Raw genomic sequence first — 22768 nt, 5'->3', positions numbered from 1 at the left:
CTAGAATATCTAACTTGAGTTTAATGGCCCCGACAGACATGGCCGCTTCGCGTTGCTAGGAAACTATGCAGTATTTCGTTTTTTTCCGTGTTATTTCGTACATTGGTACTCCAGGTAATCTTAGGTTTCATTACATACAGTCGGGAGGAACTACTGAATATAAGAGCAACGTCAACTCACCATCATTACGACCAGGAATATGACTTTCCCGAAGCGGATACTGTGTTTTGCCTTCCACCAAGGACAATGGATCGGATCCCAGCCGGCGACCCAAAACAACGACGCCGTAAAAGGGGCGAAGCCGTCTTCTGGTCAGGCTCCGGAGACAGGCACATCGCGCACCACTCCGTAGCATAAATACTCGCCAATGTCCAGTCCCTTGACAACAAGGTTGATGAAATCCGAGCAAGGGTAGCATTCCAGAGAGACATCAGAGACTGTAACGTTCTTTGCTTCACGGAAACATGGCTCACTCAAGAGACTCTATCAGAGTCGGTGCAGCCAGCTGGTTTCTTCACGCATCGCGCCGACAGAAACAAGCATCTTTCTGGTAAGAAGAGGGGCAGGGGGGTATGCCTTATGATTAACGAGACGTGGTGTGATCATAACAACATACAGGAACTCAAGTCCTTCTGTTCACCTGAATTCCTCACAATCAAATGTCGACAGCATTATCTACCAAGGGAATTCTCTTTGATTATAATCACAACTGTATATATTCCCCCCCAAGCAGACACATCGATGGTCCTGAACAAACTTTATTTGACACTATGTAAACTGGAAACCACATATGCTGAGGCTGCATTCATTGTAGCTGGGGATTTTAACAAGGCTCATCTGAAAACAAGACTCCCTAAATTCTATCACCATATCGATTGCGCAACCAGGGCTGGTAAAACCCTGGATCATTGTTATTCTAACTTCCGCAACGCATATAAGGCCCTCCCCTGCCCTCCTTTCGTAAAAGCTGACCACGACTCCATTTTGTTGCTTCCACCCTACAGACAGAGACTAAAACAAGAAGCTCAGGTCTGTTCAACGCTGGTCCGACCAATCTGATTCCACGCTTCAAGACTGCTTCGATCACGTGGATTGGGATATGTTCCGCATTGCATCCAACAACAACATTGACGAATACGCTGATTCGGTGAGCGAGTTCTTTAGAAAGTGCATCGGCGATGTTATACCCACATCAACGATTAAAACATTTCCAAACCAGAAACCGTGGATTGATGGCAGCATTCGCGCAAAACTGAAAGCGAGAACCACTGCTTTTAACCAGGGCAAGGTGACCGGAAACATGACCGAATACAAACAGTGGAGCTACTCCCTCCGCAAGGCAATCAAACAAGCTAAGCGTCAGTATAGAGACAAAGTAGAGTTGCAATTCAACGGCTCAGACACAAGAGGTATGTGGCAGGGTCTACAGTCAATCACGGATTACAAAAAGAAAACCAGCCCCGTCGTCTTGCTCCCAGACAGACTAAATAACTTCTTTGCTCGATAATACCGTGCCACTGACACGGGCCACTACCAAAACCTGCGGACTCTCCTTCACTGCAGCCGACGTGAGTAAAACATTTAAAGTGTTAACCCTCGCTGCAGGCCCAGAAGGCATCCCCAGCTGCGTCCTCAGAGCATGCTGGTTGGTGTGTTTAAGGACATATTCAATCAATCCTTATCCCAGTCTGCTGTTCCCAGATGCTTCAAGAGGGCCTCCATTGTTGCTGTTCCCAAGAAAGCTAAGGTAACCAAATGACTACCGCCCTGTAGCACTCACTTCCGTCATCATGAAGTGCTTTGAGAGACTAGTCAAGGACCATAATCACCTCCACCCCACCTGACACCCTAGACCCACTCCAATTTGCTTACCGCCCCAATAGGTCCACAGACGTAGCAATCGCTACCACACTGCCCTAACCCATCTGGACAAGAGGAATACCTATGTGAGAATGCTGTTCATTGACTACAGCTCAGCATTAACACCATATTACCCTCCAAACTCGTCATCAAGCTCGAGACCCTGGGTCTCGACCACGCCCTGTGCAACTGGGTACTGGACCTCCTGACGGGCCGCCCCCAGGTGGTGAGGGTAGGTAACAACATCTCCATCCCGCTGATCATCAACACTGGGGCCCCACAGGGGTGCGTTCTCAGCCCTCTCCTGTACCTCCTGTTCACCCACGACTGCGTGGCCATGCACGCCTCCAACTCAATCATCAAGTTTGCGGACGACACTTCAGTGGTAGGCTTGATTACCAACAACGACAAGACGGACTACAGGGAGGAGGTGAGGGCCCTCGGTGTGTGGTGTCAGGAAAATAACCTCACACGTCAACAAAAGGCTGAAGAAATTCAGCTTGTCACCAAAAGCACTCACAAACTTCTACAGATGCACAATCGAGAGCATCCTGTCGGGCTGTATCACCGCCTGGTATGGCAACTGCTCCGCCTACAACCGTAAGGCTCTCCAGAGGGTAGTGAGGTCTGCACAACGCATCACCGGGGGCAAACTACCTGCCCTCCAGGACACCTACACCACCCAATGTCACAGGAAGGCCATAAAGATCATCAAGGACAACAACCACCCGAGCCAATGCCTGTTTACCCCGCTATCATCCAGAAGACGAGGTCAGTACATGTGCATCAAAGCTGGGACTGAGAGACTGAAAAACAGCTTCTATCTCAAGGCAATCAGACTGTTAAACAGCCACCACTAACATTGGGTGGCTGCTGCCAACATACTGACTCAACTCCAGCCACTTTATTAATGGAAAGTGATGTAAAAAATGTATCACTAGCCACTTTAAAACAATGCATACCCTTGGAAATAAATTCATTAAAAATCCTACAATGTGATTTTCTGGATTTGTGTTTCTCATTTTGTCTGTCATAGTTGAAGTATAGTTGAAGTATACCTATGATGGAAATTACAGGCCTCTCTCATCTTTTTAAGTGGGAGAACTTGCACAATTGGTGGCTGACTAAATACTTGTTTGCCCCACTGTATACTGTGCTCGATACCATCTACTGCATCTTGCCTATGCCGTTCTGTACCATCACTCATTCATATATCTTTATGTACATATTCTTTATCCCTTTACACTTGTGTGTATAAGGTAGTAGTTGTGGAATTGTTAGGTTAGATTACTCGTTGGTTATTACCGCATTGTCCGAACTAGAAGCACAAGCATTAACATCTGCTAACCATGTTTATGTGACAAATAACATTTGATTTGATTTCTGGTCTCCAGTATGGGTGATTGGAATATCTGTCTGCATTATGAAGAGTTTATCGCTCAAAACTACAACATCCAACAATGGACACAGGGACAATTATTTCATCCTCCGAATTTTGGTAATGATAAGAGATGGAATGTGGAAGATTGACTATTTTGTGATGTCATTAAAAGTTAAATGAAGACGTTATAACGAAAACAATGTAATTTGATGGGTTTTCATAATGTGTATCTCATGTTGACATACTTTACGTTGTGCAGAAAATATCCAGATTAAAGAGAATGTTTTTGTTAAAGAGAAGACTGTGATTTTAGTTATCTAACGAGATCATAGTAAATTCTGATACATTGCCTCATAACTAGCTACGCCCCAGGGAACGGAGGGAGCGTGTCAGCAAGACAGAAATTCACCCTTTCTACTTGAGGTTATAAAGCACTTGAGTTAAGAATTAACATATCAAACTAGAAGGTCCACGATTAGTCGCGACACCGAAACGCAACATGAGGTTGAAAAAGACAAAAGAACCTCTTAACAAACAATGCCACGGTTGAGTAGCTGTTCTTATTATTGTATCTAATCAGAGATTTACACCAGAGAACGAAGGAGATGGCCATACAAAGAACAAGGCCGAACCTCTCTCACAAAGTGGAACTCGGCCCACGAAGGTCTGGGCCAAACAGAGAAACACCAAAGAGATACCCAACGAAGACCTTCAACATGTAAATACATGCCTTACACTTCTTACCCATAAGATCGTTAGTTCGGGGCAAGGTATCAGGGCAAAAGTAAGTGCAGTTTACAAATGTATCCAAGTGTTGTTTCTCTTTCTCTCTCACTCTCGCTCTTTAAATCTCCATCTTGTGTAACACGTTATATTGTCTTGCTCCGCTAGGGACCTGTTGTCATCGCATTATTTCTAATCAATATCCTATACCGTGTGTGTGTGTATGTAAATCTTATGTTATCATTTAGCTTGTTAGTAAATAATTAAATCAATTTGTGTGGTACGGAATGATCAGTGAGACCCGGGTTTGTGCAGATTCACGGAGTCTACGACTGATATGAGGAAATTATTAATTGATGACTGGTATGATATGTATATACAGTTGAAGTCGGAAGTTTACATACACTTAGGTTGGAGTCATTAAAACTCGTTTTTCAACCACTCCACAAGTTTCTTGTTAACAAACTATAGTTTTGGCAAGTCGGTTAGGACATCTAGTCCAACAATTGTTTACAGACAGATTATTTCACTATATCACAATTCCAGTGGGTCAGAAGTTTATATTAAACAGCTTGGAAAATTCCAGAAAATTATGTCATGGCTTTAGAAGCTTCTGATAGCTTCTCCTAGAGATTAACGTACTTTGGTGTGAAAAGTGAAAATCAATCCCAGAACAATAGCAAAGGACCTTGTGAAGGTGCTGGAGGAAACTGGTACAAAAGTATCTATATCCACCGTAAAACGAGTTCTATATCGACATAACCTGAAAGGCCGCTCAGCAAGGAAGGAACCACTGCTCCAAAACCGCCATAAAAAAAGCCAGACTACGGTTTGCAACTGCACATGGAGAAAAAGATCGTACTTTTTGGAAAAATGTCCTCTGGTCTGATGGCCATCGTTATGTTTGGAGGAAAAATTGCTTGCAAGCTGAAGAACACCATCCCAACCGTGAAGCACGGGGTGGCAGCATCATGTTGTGGGGGTGCTTTGCTGCAGGATGGACTGGTGCACTTCACAAAATAGATGGCAACATGAGGAAGGAAAATTATGTGGATATATTGAAACAACATCTCAAGACATCAGTCAGGAAGTTAAAGCTTGGTCGCAAATGGGTCTTCCAAATAGACAATGATATAAGGGATTTCCTCCTCTTCTTCCGAAGAGGAGAGGCGAAGATGATCAGAGGACCAATATGCGGCGGGCTAAGTGTCCATGGTTCTTTTAATACGAAAATGTACAGATGAACAACTGAATACAAAAAAAATAAACGTGGAATGAACGAAATCCAAAACAATACCGTGTGGTGAAAAACACAGACATGGAAACAAACACCCACAAACACACAGTGAAACCCAGGCTACCTAAGTATGATTCTCAATCAGAGAAAACTAATGACACCTGCCTCTGATTGAGAACCATACTAGGCCGAAACATAAAAATACCCAAATCATAGAAAAACAAACATAGACTGCCCACCCCAACTCACGCCCTGACCATACGGACTCCGGCCGCAAAACCTTAACCTATAGGGGAGGGTCTGGGTGGGCGTCTGTCCGCGGTGGCGGCTCTGGCGCGGGACGCGGACCCCACTTCATCGTCTTAGTCCACCTTATTGTCCGCCTCCGTGGCAGCGCCGGACAGGCGGGAGACTCCGGCAGCGCCGGACAGGCGGGAGGCTCCGGCAGCGCCGGACAAACGGGAGGCTCCGGCAGCGCCGGACAAACAGGACCACCTGTAGGGAGAAGACAGAGAGACAGCCTGGTGCGTGGGGCTGCCACAGGAACCACCAGGCTGGGGAGACCTTCAGGAGGCTTGGTGTTAGGAGGAGGCACCTGAAGGACCGGGCTCTGGGGGAGCACTGGAGCTCTGGTGCGCAGCCTTGGCACCACTTCCCCAGGCTGGACCACTACTCTAGCCCGGACCCTCCAGAGTGCAGGCACAGGTTGAACCGGGCTGTGGGTAAGCATGGGAGATCTAGTGCCTACTACGCGCACCTCTCCCTTAGGCTCCACTCCCACATTTGCTGCCCTATAGCGCACCGGGCTATGGGCACGTACTGGCGACACCGTGCGCTTAACCGCATAACACGGTGCCTGACCAGTAACGCGCTGCTTATAATAAGCACGAGGAGTGAGCTCAGGTCTGCTACCTGGCTCAGCTCCACACCTCGTGTGCCCCCCCCAATTTCTTTGGGGCTGCCTCTCGTACCTGTTGCACTGCCGTGCTGCCTCCTCATATCGCCGCCGCTCAGCTTTCGCTGCCTCCAGCTCTGCTTTGGGGCGGCGATATTCCTCAGCCTGTGCTCAAGGTCCCTCTCCGTTCAGTATCTCCTCCCATGTCCAGGAGTCCTGTGATGCTGGCCGCTGTTGTTGCTGCTGCTGCTGTCGTCGCTGTCGTGGAATGAACGAAACCCAAAACAGTACCGTGTGGTGAAAAACACAGACATGGAAACAAACACACAGTGAAACCCAGACTACCTAAGTATGATTCTCAATCAGAGACTAATGACACCTGCCTCTGATTGAGAACCATACTAGGCCGAAACATAGAAATACCCAAATCATAGAAAAACAAACATAGACTGCCCACCCCAACTCACACCCTGACCATACTAAATAATGACAAAACAAAGGAAATAAAGGTCAGAACGTGACAAATGACCCCAAGCATACTTCTAAAGTTGTGGCAAAATGGCTTAAGGACAACAAATTCAAGGTATTGGAGTGGCCATAACAAAGCCCTGACCTCAATCCTATAGAAAAGGGCAGACCTGAAAAGCATGTGCGAGCAATGAGGCCTACAAACCTGACTCAGGTACACCAGCTCTGTCAGGAGGAATGGGACAAAATTCACCCAACTTATTGTGGGAAGCTTGTGGAAGGCTACCAGAAATGTTTGACCCAAGTTAAATTATTTAAAGGCAATGCTATCAAATACTAATTGAGTCTATGTAAACTTCTGACCCACTGGGAATGTGATGAAATAAAACAAAGCTCAAATAAATCATTCGCTCTACTATTATTCTGACATTCTTTAAATAAAGTGGTGATCATAACTGACCTAAGATAAGGAATTTGTACAAGGATTAAATGTCAGGAATTGTGAAAAACTGAGTTTAAATGTACTTGGCTGAGGTGTATGTAACCTTCCGACTTCAACTGTATTCTTGAGTTAGCTTTGGAAACGGTAACTCATTTAATAAACTTTTCCCATGGTGCCCCAGATTCCTAAGTTAGTTGTTACATGACTAATTTAATCAAGTATTAACTAAACGTAGGAGGCAATTATTTGATGAATAGCAGTCATCACATTAATGATAGTCATGTCACGCCAATTGAGTAAGTTTATATTCAGTAATACAGTATGTGTCCCATGCATCTGGGAGTCAAAGCCACAAATCTGGTGGCACCATGCTACTCCAACCAACTGGATTCACTAGTTTTAGTGTAGTCTTGAGGGACACCTATGTCTTCCCACTGGGAACAAATCAAATCAAATTGTATTTGTCACATGCGCCGAATACAACAGGTGTAGGCCTTACAGTGAAATGCTGACTTACAAGCCCTCAACCAACAATGCAGTTAAGAAAAATACCACAAAAAAATAAATGAGGGTAACAAATAATTAAAGGACAGCAGTAAAATAACAATAGCGAGGCTATATACAGGTGGTACCGGTAGAGAGTCAACATGCGGGGGCGCCGGTTGGTCAAGGTAATTGAGGTAATATGTACATGTACTGCAGGTAGAGTTATTAAAGTGATTATGCATGGATAATAACAGAGCGTAGCGACAGTGTAAACGGAGGGAGGGGGGGGGATTTGATTAGATGTTACGAATCTTATGGCTTGGGGGTAGAAGCTGTTTAGAAGCCTCTTGCCCTGCAGTAGCAGAGAGAACAGTCTATGACTAGGTGGCTGGAGTCTTTGACAATTTTTTGGGCGTACGCACTGCCCTCTGTAGTGCCTTGCGGTCGGAGGCCGAGCAGTTGCCATACCAGGCAGTGATGCAACCCGTCAGGATGCTCTAGATGGTGCAGCTGTAGAACTTTTTCTTCATGGTGCAGCTGTATAACCATTTGAGGATCTGAGAACACATGCCAAATATTTTCAGTCTCCTGAGGGGGAATAGGTTTTTTCGTGTCGTCTTCACGACTGTCTTGGTGTGCTTGGACCATGTTAATTTGCTGGTGATGTGGACACCAAAGAACTTGAAGCTCTCAACCTGCTGCACTACAGCCCAGTCGATGAGAATGGGTGCGTGCTCGGTCCTCCGTTTCCTGTAGTCCTCAATCATCTCCTTTGTGTTGATCACGTTGAGGGAGAGGTTGTTGTCCTGTCACCACACAGCCAGGTCTCTGACCACCTCCATATAGGCTGTCTCGTCGTTGTCGGTGATCAGGCCTAACACCGTTGTGTAATCTGTAAACGTAATGATTGTGCTGGAGTCGTGCCTGGTCGTGCAGTCATGAGCGAACAGGTAGTACAGAAGGGAACTGAGCATGCACCCCTGAGGGGCCCCCCATGTTGAAGATCAGCGTGATAGATGTGTTGTTACCTACCCTAGTCCCCTGGGGTGAACAGATCATACAATTTCATAGAAATTACATGGAAACAACGTTGATTCAACCAGTGTGTGCTCAGAGGGTTCATTATTACTGGATTACTAGTGGAATATTGATTGAGAATTTATACCCAATGTTAATATCCCTAATCATGAAATTAAGACATTAATGATTATAAGACTAAGAACATCATTATTCTGCTTATTCTCTCTGTGTGTGTGGGTGTGTATATGTGCGTGGGTGCGAGTGTGTGTACGCGCGTGTGTGGATGCGTGTGTATGTGTGGGTGCATGCGTATGTGTGTGCGTGCGTGTGTGGGTGCATGTGTGGGTGCCCGTGTATGTGTGGGTGCGTGTGTTTTCTTTTAAATTTCACCTTTATTTAACCAGGTAGGCCATTTGAAAACAAGTTCTCATTTACAACGCGTGCGAGCGTGCGTGCGTGTGTGTGTGTGTGGATGGATGGATGGATGGGTGCGTGTGGGTGGGTGGGTGGGTGGGTGCATGTATGCATATCCGTCTTGTCTGAGAGTAGGGCTGCTGTGTGCATCCCCCGGCTCACGACATAGCTTAATCATACTGCAGAGGAAAGAAGCACCCGCCCACATACACACACACTGACACACACACATAGTGCCTCATTAGAGCGAAAAGTGGAAGAGCTACCCAGCGAGAAGAAAGAAAGAACAGTGAAGAAGAGAGAGAGAAAGGGCAGAGGGAACCACTTTTAAGGGATGCGTGTGTCTGTGTACCTTGGTCAGGTGGTGTTCAGTAGAGAAGCCCAAGCCATAAACAGTATTAGCTCTGCTGTCGGCCCACTGGCCAAACTTCTGAGACGTCTTTGTGAAGGTCATGTTGGGGCTGATGGTGCTGTTGATTATCGCCTACAGGAGCAAACACACACATAAGATCAAATTACAACAAATCAAACCCACAAGACTAAAATACCCAGAGAGGAGAGTGGACTCAAGTCCAGACCTAAAATGGACCCTGTGCCTATCACACAGTAAGACATTCACGCACACCTATTAGGGCACTCCTGGCTCTGTCTGACACATGAGCTGAATAAAACACATTCTAGATTCCGGCACTCGGCTGAATCATGCCAGTGTTAGCTATGCTGTCCACCCACTGACATGTTTGTACATTAGATTGTCCATTAACACTAGACAAACCCACTAAACTGGATGTGTTAAAATGGTGCTAGTTATCTTTCCCTTGGCTTTGGATGATGGTGCAGTCACCTTGTGTTTAATGTCTTTAGAATGTTTTAGAGCTTTCCAATGAACCAAATCATTTTCCGAGCTCCAGCCTACAAAAAGTAATGACCCTTCTACAATGCTTTTTAAAGATACTTGTCTCACATGTAACTTACTGGCCTGCTACACTAGACACGTAACTTTTTAGGAGTGTGAGACGCTCCAATTCAATGAAAACTGGGCGGAAGCAGTGCGGCTCTGCAAGATGCTCGTGCTGCTCAGCGTAAACTTACACTCTGGTTCAATTTTCAAGATTTCGGGCATGCAGCTCACAATTGAGAACGCTCACACTGCCCAGGCTGGACAAAAGTTATGCTTCCAGTGTAGAAGGTGAAAAACCTACTGCTTTTGCAATATCACAGTGCAGCTCCTATGTTGTACTCAACCAACCAAAATGAACTTCTAACAATGTCCATAAAGACCTGCACAGTGTTAGAAAACAATACCTGCAAGTGGCCATAGCATAGAGGCATAACAGGAGTTTCAGTATCTCAGGAGAGTTGTACGTGTTATAAGCACTATAAGTAGCCTTTACCTTGGTGCCGTCGAGGCTGATGATGCGGTAAACGTTGCGGGTGCTGTCATAGAAGTAGGACACAGTGACAGCGTGTTTACTGGTGGGCACCCAGTTCTTCTTGGTGTTGGGGTCAATCTGGAACGCATGGGCCCGCGTGCTGTAGATCGGCTGCTCCCTGAAGGGGGCCAAGAAGAAGTGGTGAACCTCTTTGTGCCTTAACACCATTGTCTGGCCAAACTCGCCTAACCCAAAGTTACTGTCGCCTTTGTTGTCCGGGGAATGGGATCGTCCCGGTAACCGAATCACCAACTCGCCACCGCCTTCCATGACAACCACAGGGAGGGCAGCGTGTGGTTAAAGTTCACCAACTGATTGACTGACAGTCAATGCGCACACACACACACACACACACACACACACACACACACACACACACACACACACACACACACACACACACACACACACACACACACACACACACACACACACACACACACACACACACACACACACACACACACACTTACTGCCTACACACCACCTTCTCCACACACACTATCTTCTTATACACACAGACCTCCTATAAACATACACAGACCTACTACACCCACACACAGGCCACATACACACCAATCATGCTGCACATACTAATACATGCCGCAGGTAGCGTAGTGGTTAAGAGCGTTGGGCCAGTAAATGAAAGTTCGCTGTGTTGAATCGCCGAGCCAACAAGGTAAAAAAATCTGTAAATGTGCTCTTGAGCAAGGCACTTAAATCTAATTGCTCCTATAACTCTCTCTGGATAACAGTGTCTGCAAAATGGTACGTCCTATACATGTAGGCTATACAAGTGCACTTCCACGCAGTCTCTCCTCTGAATGGCAGTGCTGTCTCTCCCTGCTCTGATTTGGGAATGCCAGTGGTATGGTGAGAGAGGGGCTACAGGCTAAATATAGAGAACCGGCTAAATATAGAAAAAATATATGAAATCTCACATAGTATCAAACGTGGCTGTGGGGTCATAGAAGCTGCCGGCACAGTGATTTGAGCTATCCAAATGGCCAGCAATACACTTGAATTTAAAAGAAATAGTGGTGCAAGGCTTTATCGGCTTTTCAACAGAAATGTTAGGTGATCGACTAGGAATGCCTTGTAGATTGACCATTCGACTGCGATCGACCGTTTGATAACCACTCCTGTACATAATCAACCAAGAGAGGGGGAGGAGGAGAGAAGGGAGGGAGGGAAAGCAGTGGTTGTAAATGTGAAGTTCGAAAGCCTGAGGAAGTTCATATTGGAAACGTTTCTAATACATATGAATGGAGTGCAGATTGCCAGCGGCTGCCAGTGAAAGCAATTATTGGCTGGAAGTAGATTTTTCAAAAACATCCACCACTCCTATCCCTCTTCAGAAGCAAGTAAGCTAATTTACTGTGCTAGCATCACTAGCATGGAATATTTTTGAAAATGGACTTTTCGGAAATTTTCTATCTCCACTTCTGTTTGAATGTGCCTATTCCAGTTGTTGGGAGAGGCAAATGTGTCAAAATATTCTATAGGATTTATGATTTTTCTACTGGAATCCTATATCAAAATCCTATTGGACTACGTTTTCCTATTGGAAATAAAAAGTGATCCTATAAGATTATTGCAGTCCTATAGGATATTGTGTCGCCTGTATCAGAATCCTATTGGAATCCTATTGAACTACTTTTTTCCTATTGGAAATCAAAAGTAATCTGATTGGATCCTAAAGGTTTTTGACAAGTCTTGTAGGATTTTGTCATTTTGTCCTAAATGAACCCAATAGATTACAATTTGCTGTCATAAGTTCCAGTACAATACAACAACATTAATTACAACATTTTCATTGATCGGAAAACAACAGTTGTACACTAATTTCTGTTTTATTCACCTTTAAGAAAACCTGAGTGACTGATGACGTCACAGCTAGCACGGGCATACAGTGTTAAATAAAGAGTTCAGCTCGCCGCCTGTGGCTGCGCATAGAATCTCTGGTGTTCTAACATCATCATTCTAACTGTTTTATCCTTCATTGTGCATGAATGCAATAACTGAGTACAGTATTTATTTCCTTATGTTTCCTGACAAAGTTGTCAATTTTTTAGTCATATTTTCATAATTGTGCAGCATTTAATGCATGCATATTTAGGCTTTCAACCTGGCCAAGGCTCTGTCAATCACCACATTCTTATCGGCAGACTCAACAGCCTTGGTTTCTCAAATGCCTGCCTCGCCTGGTTCACCAACTACTTCTCAGACAGAGTTAAGTGTGTCAAATCGGAGGGCCTGTTGTTCGGACCTGTGGAAGTCTATGGGGATGTCACAGGGTTTAATTCTCGGGCTGATTCTTTTCTCTGTATACATCAATGATGTCACTCCTGCTGCTGGTGATTCTCTGATCCACCTCTACGCAGACTACACCATTCTGTATACTTCTGGCCCTTCTTTGGACACTGTGTTAACTAACCTCCAGACGAGCTTCAATGCCATACAACTCTCCTTCCGTGGCCTCCAACTGCTCTTAAATGCAAATAAAACTAAATGCATGCTCTTCAACCATTCACTGCCCGCCCGTCCAGCATCACTACTCTGGACGGTTCTGACTTAGAATATGTGGACAACTACAAATACCTAGGTGTCTGGTTAGATTGTAAACTCTCCTTCCAGACTCACATTAAGCATCTCCAATCCCAAATTAAATCTAGAATCGGCTTCCTATTTCGCAACAAAGCATCCTTCACTCATGCTGCCAAACATACCCTGCCGATTCTGATGTCAGACCATAGAATTAGGAATTAGAATACTAGAGTTGACATGAACCTTCTTATGATGGTCCAAAGGTCAGCCATGTTGGTCAGGAAGTTGTACAGCCATGGTTTGCCAGTGCTGTGATAGTGTAAAACAATGAATGTGAAGAATTTATTGGCACTGTATGTGTTAGCTAGCTAGCCAGACAGATTTAGAGGAATTATTCCATTCATTTTTCAAATTAACTGCCAATATGCCAACATTACATTCAAACAATGCAGTCAATCCACTATGGAACGCTGTTTGGGTCTTTGTGTGTCAAAAAAGATACATGTCAAATAACACTATTTGACGCCTCAAATAAGCTTTTAATTTGACATGTCAAATAACACAATTCTATTATTGATTGTTGTTTTTGCTGAATTTGCATGTACAAGCCAAGGGCCATCATTACGATCACTGTCAAAGCTGTACAAAACTGTGTTGATAATAAGGCATTATTTGTTCGACCGAATGGGAATACGTCTGTGTGAGCATTTGAAATTAGATCAAGATCAAACGAGCAGGATAAAAAAAGTTTGCAAATATCTTTGATAGAGATGTTATTAGCAACTTCTGGGGTAGCTAGCTAGCTCGCTAGCTTTAGCTTGGTACCTAGCTAGCATCAATGCAACCAGCCTGAAAACAATGACCAGTGGAAACTGCAGACATTTTCAATATTGTTAGCAATGATTTAGGAATCCGTGTGAGTAAGTATTAGCTAGGTAGCCACTTGTTGTTCTCCTATTGAAAGAACTAGCTTGCCAGGTACTTAACCCTGTTGCCCAAAACTAATGTTATAAGCAGCCAGCTAGCTTCCTCTGACTAGTATGGCTTGACCGGACTGGGTTATGTGTTGTGAAGCTAGTCATAATAAGGGGTAGCCACAATAGTGGAATTTGCATTTCACCTTTAAGATAAAAGTTCCCATTTGAAAGTGATGAAGAAAGTTACAATTGGTGGAATCATGCCATATTTAGACTAGATCATGTTAAACAAGGTTGCAGTGTTGGAATGTGGAGCAATGAAATGGGCTGTCAGTCTACTCGGTGACACCCACAGAACACAACTGTGCAAATATTAGCGTCTTAGCTCTTATTGCGGGACTTTGACTGTGGGAAATCAAATTACATTTTATTAGTCACATGTACCGAATACAGGTGTAGACCTTACAGTGAAATGCTTACTTACAAGCCCCTAACCAACAGAAATAAGGATAAGAATAAGGAATAAAAGTAAGAGGTAATTAAAGAGCAGCAGTAAAATAACAATAGCAAGACTATATTAAACAGGGGGGTACCGGTACAGAGTCAATGTGCAATAGCTCGAGACTTCCTTAGATATCGTGCACCAGCTGCTATTTACAAAAATACATATTCTGCCGCTCCTTGTCTTACCAGACACCGTTGTTTTATCCTGCCTGTATAGCGTCAGCCACAACTCCGTGAAGCATAAGATATTACAGATTTTAATGTCCCGTTGGTAGTTTATTCTTCCGCGAAGGTCATCGATTTCATTCTCCAAAGATTGCACGTTTGCTAGCAGAATGGAAGGAAGTGGAGGTTTATTCGATCGCCTATGAATTCTCAGAAGGCAGGCCGCCCTCTGGCCCCTTTTTCTCCACCTCCTCTTCACAGGGATCTGGGCCTGTTCCCGAGAAAGTAGAATATCATTCGTGTCGGGCTCGTCAGACTCGTTAAAGGAAAAAAAGGATTCTGCCAGTCAGTGGTGAGTAATCGCAGTCCTGATGTCCAGAAGTTATTTTCGGTCACAAGAGACGATAGCGGCAACATTATGTACAAAATAAGTTACAAACAACGCAAAGAAACGAAAAAAAAAACACAATCTGTTGGGGACAAGGAAAAAAGTCAACCTTCTTCTCCGGTGCCATTGTTACCTCCCCAGTCAGCCTATTGTGTGTATTGACATTCATATTGTACTGTACAGCTCTCACAGACCTGTAATTTCTTATTTAAGAGGCTCCTCTGTCCTCCACTCGTTACCTGTATCAAGACCACTGATAATCTCCCTCGATCTGGGGCTCCACGCAAGATCTCACCCCGTGGGGTCAAAATGATCACAAGAACAGTGAGCAAAAATCCCAGAACCACACAGGGAGACCTAGTGAATGACCTGCAGAGAACTGGGACCAAAGTAACACAGCCTACCATCAGTAACACACTACACCGCCAGGGACTCAAATCCTGCAGTGCCAGACGTGTCCCCCTGCTTAAGCCAGTACATGTCTAGGCCCATCTGAAGTTTGCTAGAGAGCATTTGGATGATCCAGAAGAAGATTGGGAGAATGTCATATGGTCAGATGAAACCAAAATATAACTTTTTGAAAGAACTCAACTCATCGTGTTTGGAGGACAAAGAACGCTAAGTTGCATCCAAAGAACACCATACCTACTGTGAAGCATGGGGGTGGAAACTTCATGCTTTGGGGCTGTTTTTCTGCAAAGGGACCAGGACGACTGATCCGTGTAAAGGAAAGAATGAATGGGGCCATGTATCGTGAGATTTTGAGTGAAAACCTTCTTCCATCAGCAAGGGCATTGAAGATGAAACGTGGCTGGGTCTTTCAGCATGACAATGATCCCAAACACACCACCCGGGCAACGAAGGAGTGGCTTCGTAAGAAGCATTTTAAGGTCCTGGAGTGGCCTAGCCAGTCTCCAGATCTCAACCCCATAGAAAATCTTTGGAGGGAGTTGAAAGTCCGTGTTGCCCAGCAACAGCCCCAAAACATCACTGCTCTAGAGGAGATCTGCATGGAGGAATGGGCCAAAATACCAGCAACAAGTGTGTGAAAACCTTGTGAAGACTTACAGAAAACGCTTGACCTCTGTCATTGCCAACAAAGGGTATATAACAAAGTATTGAGATAAACTTTAGTTATTGACCAAATACTTATTTTCCACCATAATTTGCAAATAAATTCATAAAAAATCCTACAATGTGATTTTCTGGATTTCCTTTCTAATTTTGTCTGTCATAATTGAAGTGTACCTATGATGAAAATTACAGGCCTCTCTCATATTTTTAAGTGGGAGAACTTGCACAATTGGTGGCTGACTAAATACCTTTTTTCCCCACTGTATTTGAATTTATTAAGAATCCCCAGTAGCTGCTGTACTCTTCCTGGGGTCCAGCAAAAAATAAGGCAGTTATATACATGATAATAAAACATGTAAATATTAAAATACATTTTACGACAGATTTCACAATACATTATTTGGGTGTTTGGATTGATAAAGATCTAATGTTTAAAAAACATATGGAAGAGCTAGTTAAATAGCTATGATTTAAAGTGGGCTTCTTTTTTAGAAATAGATCTTGACAACTTTCCTGCTAGTTTTGGACTATGGTGACACCATTTTAGCAAAATGCAGCAGACACCACTCTAAAACCTTTGGCTACAGTCTCCATAGCGCACTTCCCTTCATCACAGGTGACAGGTTTAATATTCATCACTACATCCTGTATCAAAGGGTCGGCTGGACCTCACTAAAGTCCCGTACATAAGTTCAATACTCCCTGTTTGTTCACAAAGCTATTCTGAAAAAGCTTCCAACCTACCTAATTTCACTGTTTAAAATAAATAAATATGATACACCAAACCCGTTCACAGGGATGGTTAACTCTCGAGGTTAAAATAGTCCATACCAATCGGGGTAGATCCACTTTCAGTTCTAATGCCTCCCATTCTTGAAATAGCCTGCAGATCTCCTTGCATCTTGATTCCCTGGTGCCGCCAGGGCAGTTAAGACTCCAGTATTAGTGTGTTGAATGAGAAATGCAGATGTTTTGATTGAATGAAGAGATTGTTATGAGTTGTACTTTGAATTTTTTAAATATTTTCTATCCTTGTTAGAATGATCATTTTGTACTATTGTATTACTGTGCTTAGGGTACCTTTGAAAATGAGACCCTGATCTCAATGGGTTTCACCTGACTAAATAAAAGTTAAATAACAAATATCCCAAGCACAATAATTAGGATAACATGATGCATTTTCTTTATTTCTCTCTTTTTACATATAATATCATATAGAGTGTATTCGGAAAGTATACAGACCCCTTGACTTTTTCCATATTTTGTTACGTTACAGCTTTATTTTAAAATGTATGAAATAAAACATTTTCCTCATCAATCTACACACAATACTCCATAATGACCAAGTGAAAACAGGTTTTTAGAAATGTTTGCAATTTATTTTAAAAAATACAGAAATAGCTTATTTACATAAGTATTCAGACCCTTTGCTAGGAGACTCTAAATTGAGCTCAGGTGCATCCAATTTCCATTGATCAACCTTGAGATGTTTCTACAACTTGACTGGAGTCCACCTGTGGTGAATTCAATTGATTGGACACACCTGTCTATATAAGGTCACACAATTGCCAGTGCATATCAGAGCAAAAACCAAGCCATGAGGTCAAAGGAATTGTCCGTAGACCTCTGAGACAGGATTGTGACGAGGCACAGATCTGGGAAAAGGTACCCAAAAATGTATGCATCATTGAAGGGCCCCAAGAACACAGTGGACACCACCATTCTTAAATGGAGAAACTTTGGAACCACCAAGACTGGCCAAACTGAGCAATCGGGGTCGGGGAGGTGACAAAGAACCCGATGGTTACTCTGACAGAACTCCAGAGTTCCTCTGTTAAGATTAACCTTTCAGAAGGACAACTATCTCTGCAGCACTCCACCAATCAGGCCTTTATGGTAGAGTGGCCAGACGGAAGCCACTCCTCAGTCAACTTGGAGTTTGCCAAAAGGCACCTAAAGGACTCTCAGACCATGAGGAACAAGATCCTCTGGTCTTATGAAACCAAGATTGAACTCATTAGCCTGAATGCCAAGCATCACGTCTGGAGCAAACCTGGCACCATCCCTACGGTGAAGCACTGGGAGAAAAGTGAAATACTTACTTACAAGCCCTTAACCAAAAATGCAGTTTTAATAAAAAATAAGGATTTACTCAAATAAACTGAAGTTTAAAAAAAAAATACAATTAAAATATAAAGAAAATAAATATAATTAAGGAGCAACAATAAAATAAGAGTAGCGAGGCAATAAGGGTAAATAATCAATGTGCGGGGACACAGGTTAGTCGAGGTAATTGAGGGGGGACAATTGCAAATAGTCCGGCTAGCCATTTGATTAGCTGTTCAGGAGTCTCATGGCTTGGGGGAAGAAGCAGTTTAGAAGCATTTTGGACCTAGAATTGGCGCTCCGGTACCGCCTGCCATGCCGTAGCAGAAAGAACATCAGAAAGAACCCATTAGGGTGGCTGGAGTCTATGGTCATTTTTAGAGCCTTCCTCTGACTCCGCCTGGTATAGAGGTCCTGGGTTGCAGGAAGCTTGGGCCCAGTGATGTACTGGGCCGTTCTCACTACCCTCTGTAGTGCCTTGCGGTCGGAGGCCGAGCAGTTTCCATACCAGGCGGTGATGCAACCAGATGCAACCATACTCTCGATGGTGCAGCTGTAGAACTTTTTGAGGATCTGAGGATCAATGCCAAATCAAGTCACCTGAGGAGGAATAGGCGTTGTTGTGCCCTCTCCACGACTGTCTTGGTGTGCTTGGACCATGATAGTTTGCTGGTGATGTGGACACCAAGGAACATGAAGCTCTCAACCTGTTCCACTGCAGCCCCATCAATGAGAATGGGGGCGTGCTCAGTCCTCATTTTCCTGTAGACCACAATCATATCCTTTGTCTTGATCACGTTGAGGGAGAGGTTGTTATCCTGGCAGTGTCTCTGACCTCCTCCCTATAGGCTGTCTCATCGTTATCGGTGATCATGCCTACCGCTGTTGTGTCATCAGCAAACCTTAATGATGGTGTTGGAGTCGTGTTTGGACATCCATTCATGGGTGAACAAGGAGTACGGAAGGGGACTGAGCACGCACCCCTCAGGGGCCCCCGTGTAGATGATCAGCATAGCAGATGTGTTGTTACCTACCCTTTTACCACCTGGGAGCGGCAAGTCAGAAAGTCCAGGATCCAGGTTAAGAGGGAAGTGTTTAATCCCAGGGTCCTTAGCTTAGTGATGAGCTTTGAGGGCACTATGATGTTGAACGCTGAGCTGTAGTCAATGAATAGCATTCTCACGTAGGTGTTCCTTTTGTCCATGTGGGAAAAAGTTGTGTGGAGTGCAATAGAGATTGCATCATCTGTGGATCTGTTGGGGCGGTATGCAAATTGGACTGGGTCTAGGGTTTCTGGGATAATGGTGTTGCTGTGAGCCATGACCAGCCTTTCAAAGCACTTCATGGCTACATATGTGAATGCTACGGGTCGGTAGTCATTTAGGCAGGTTACCTTGTTGTTCTTGGGCACAGGGACTATGGTGGTCTGCTTGAAACATGTTAGTACAGACTCGGTCAGGGACAGGTTGAAAATGTCAGTGAAGACACTTGCCAGTTGGTCAGCGCATGCTCGCAGTACACGTCATGATAATCTGTCAGGCCCTGCGGCCTTCTCAATGTGGACCTGTTTAAAGATATTACACACATTCGACTACGGAGAGCGTGATCACAGTCGTCCGGAACAGCTGATGCTTTCATGCATACTTCAGTGTTGCTTGCCTCGAAGCAAACATGGAAGTTATTTAGCTCGTCTGGTAGGCTCGTGTCACTGGTTAGCTCGCGGCTGTGCTTCCCTTTGTAGTCTGTAATAGTTTGCAAGATCTGCCACATCCGACGACTGTCGGAGCTGGAGTAGTACGATTCATTCTTAGTCCTGTATTGACGCTTTGCTTGTTTGATGGTTCGTCGGAGGGCATAGCGGGATTTCTTATAAGCGTCCGGGTTATAGAGTCCTTCTCCTTGAAAGCGGCAGCTCTAGCCTTTAACTCAGGGTTGCCTGTAATCCATGGCTTCTGGTTGGGGTATGTACGTACGGTACAAGACACAAGACACAAGTAATTTTTCCAACAATTGTGTACAGACAGATTTTTTCACTTATAATTAACTGTATCACAATTCCAGTGAAACAGTAGTGTACATTCAGTAAGTTTACTGTGCCTTTAACCTGTTAAGTCGACCCTCTACTTTTTCGAACATTCTGTTAAAAATCGCGCAACATTTCAGCGCCCTGCTACTCAGGCCAGGAATATAGTATATGCATATGATTAGTATGTGTGGATAGAAAACACTCAGACGTTTATACAACTGGTTAAATCACGGCTGTGACTATAACAGAACGTGCATTTCATCGAAAAGTGCAGGAATATCTGATCACTGAAAATGGAAATAAATATCCATCCGCGACTTCAAGGAATTGTTCAAAGTGAATCGAATTAAATGAGGCCGAGGTTGCAGTGCCTACAGCTTCCACACGTTGTCTAGAGTCTTGTCATTTGATTCGCAATTGATTCTTGGTCTAACCGAATCAAGGGAATCGATTCCCTCCGGTCTCCGACCGGATGTTTTGGTCGAGCTCTCTCCAAGACATTTTTTAGAAACAGACACCTATAGAATTGACATCGCCTCCTGATGAATTTTATCGCTTATTAATAACGTGTACTAATACCTAAAGTTGCATTACAAAAGTATTTCGAAGTGTTTTGTGAAAGTTTATCATCGACTTTTTGAATTTTAAAAAATGACGTTACGTTATGAAACGCTATTTTTTTTCAGTTTATCACACAGTCTTCATAGATCGATATCTAGGCTATATATGGACCGATTTAATCGGAAAAAAAGACCCAATAGTGATTATGGGACATCTAGGAGTGCCAACAAAGAAGATGGTCAAAGGTAATGAATGTTTTATATTTTATTTGTGCGGTTTGTGTAGCGACGACTATGCTAATTATTTTGTTTACGTCCCCTGTGGGTCTTTTGGGGTGTTACATGCTATCAGATAATAGCTTCTCATGCTTTCGCCGAAAAGCATTTTAAAAATCTGACTTGTTGCCTGGATTCACAACGAGTGTAGCTTTAATTCAATACCCTGCATGTGTATTTTAATGAACGTTTGAGTTTTAACTAATACTATTAGCATTTAGCATAGCGCATTTGCATTTCCAGAGCTCTAGATGGGACGCCTGCGTGCCAGGTAGGACCAAGAGGTTAAACAGCTAGGAAAATTCCAGAAAATTATGTCATGGCTTCTGATAGGCTAATTGACATCATTTGATTCAATTGGAGATGTACCTGTGGATGTATTTAGAAAACCTACCTTCAAACTCAATGCCTTTTTGCTTGAAAACATGGGAAAATCTAAAGAAACCAGCCAAGACCTCAGAAAAATAATTGTAGATCTCCACTCTGGTTCACCCTTGTGAGCAATTTCCAAATGCCTGAAGGTACAACATTCATCTGTACAAACAATAGCACGCAAGTATAAACACCATGGGACACGCAGCCGTCATACCGCTCAGGAAGGAGACGCATTCTGTCTCCTAGAGATGAACATACTTTGGTGCGAAAAGAGCATATCAATCCCAGAATAACAGCAAAGAACCTTATGAAGGTGCTGGAGGAAAAAGGTACAAAAGTATCTATAAACACAGTAAAACAAGTCCTATATCGGCATAACCTAAAAGGCTGCTCAGCAAGGAAGAAGCCACTGCTCCAAAACCACCATAAAAAAGCCAGACTACGGTTTGAAACTGCAAATGGGGACAAAGATTTACCTTTTTGGAGAAATGTCGTCTGGTCTGATGAAACTAAATATAACGTTTTGGCCATAATGACCGTCGTTATGTTTGGAGGAAAAGGGGGAGGCTTGCAAGCTGAAGAACACCATCCCAACCGTGAAGCACGGGGGTGGGAGCATCATGTTGTGGGGGTGCTTTGCTGCAGGATGGACTGTTGCACTTCACAAAATAGATGGCATCATGATGAAAGAGAATTATGTGGATATATTTAAGCAACATCTCAAGACATCAGTCAGGAAGTTGAAGCTTGGTCTCAAATGGGTCTTCAAATGGACAATGACCCCAAGAATACTTCCAAAGTTGTGGCAAAGTGGCTTAAGGACAACAAAGTCAAGGTATTGGAGTGGCCATCACAAAGCCCTGACCTCAATCCTATAGAATATTTGTGGGAAGAACTGAAAAAGGGTGTGCGAGCAAGGAGGCCAACAACCTGACTCAAGTACACCAGCTCTGTCAGGAGAAATGGGCCAAAACTCACTAACTTATTGTGGGAAGCTTGTGGAAGGCTAGCCGAAACGTTTGACCCAAGTTAAACAATTTAAAGGCAATGCTACCAAATACTAATTGAGTGTATGTAAACGTCTGTCCCACTGGGAATGTGATGAAAGAAATAAAAGCTGAAATAAATCACTCTCTCTACTATTATTCTGACATTTCCCATTCTTAAAAAAAGGTGGTGATCCTAAATGACCTAAGACAGGTATTAAATGTCAGGGATTGTGAAAACTGAGTTTAAATGTATTTGGCTAAGGTGTATGTAAACTTCCGACTTCAACTGTATATGTAACGTACGGAGATGACTGAGTGACACCACGAAAAATACAGAGCTATACAGAACAAAACCAGAAAAATACTAAGTGCACACTTTCAAACAAGTTGAAATTGAGCAGTCATTTGAAAGAGTAAGAACATTTCAGCGAAACAACTCAAAGGTTGAAATACATTAATGCCAAGATAATGGAATTCATTAT

The 22768-nt window shown here is 43.7% G+C and overlaps 1 protein-coding gene across 2 annotated transcripts in view; it reads right to left on the bottom strand.

Annotated features, from left to right (window-relative positions):
• homer1b (homer scaffold protein 1b) overlaps window positions 1-22768 on the bottom strand; it is a 96318-nt gene that overhangs the window by 51656 nt on the left and 21894 nt on the right. The window contains exons 2-3 of one of the 2 annotated variants that reach the window (XM_035786475.2): window positions 10321-10477; window positions 9279-9410 (exon numbers count right to left, since the gene is read on the bottom strand). In XM_035786475.2, the coding sequence (XP_035642368.1) occupies window positions 9279-9410; window positions 10321-10477 (289 nt within the window). Of the gene's footprint in view, window positions 1-9278; window positions 9411-10320; window positions 11198-22768 lie in introns of those variants that run through there. The other variant, XM_035786473.2, reaches the window with a different exon arrangement.

This window comes from Oncorhynchus keta, chromosome 14, assembly GCF_023373465.1.
Source record: "Oncorhynchus keta strain PuntledgeMale-10-30-2019 chromosome 14, Oket_V2, whole genome shotgun sequence".
NCBI lineage: Eukaryota > Metazoa > Chordata > Actinopteri > Salmoniformes > Salmonidae > Oncorhynchus > Oncorhynchus keta.
Note: the sequence above shows the minus strand (reverse complement) of the source record. Positions and strands in the feature narration are given on the sequence as shown.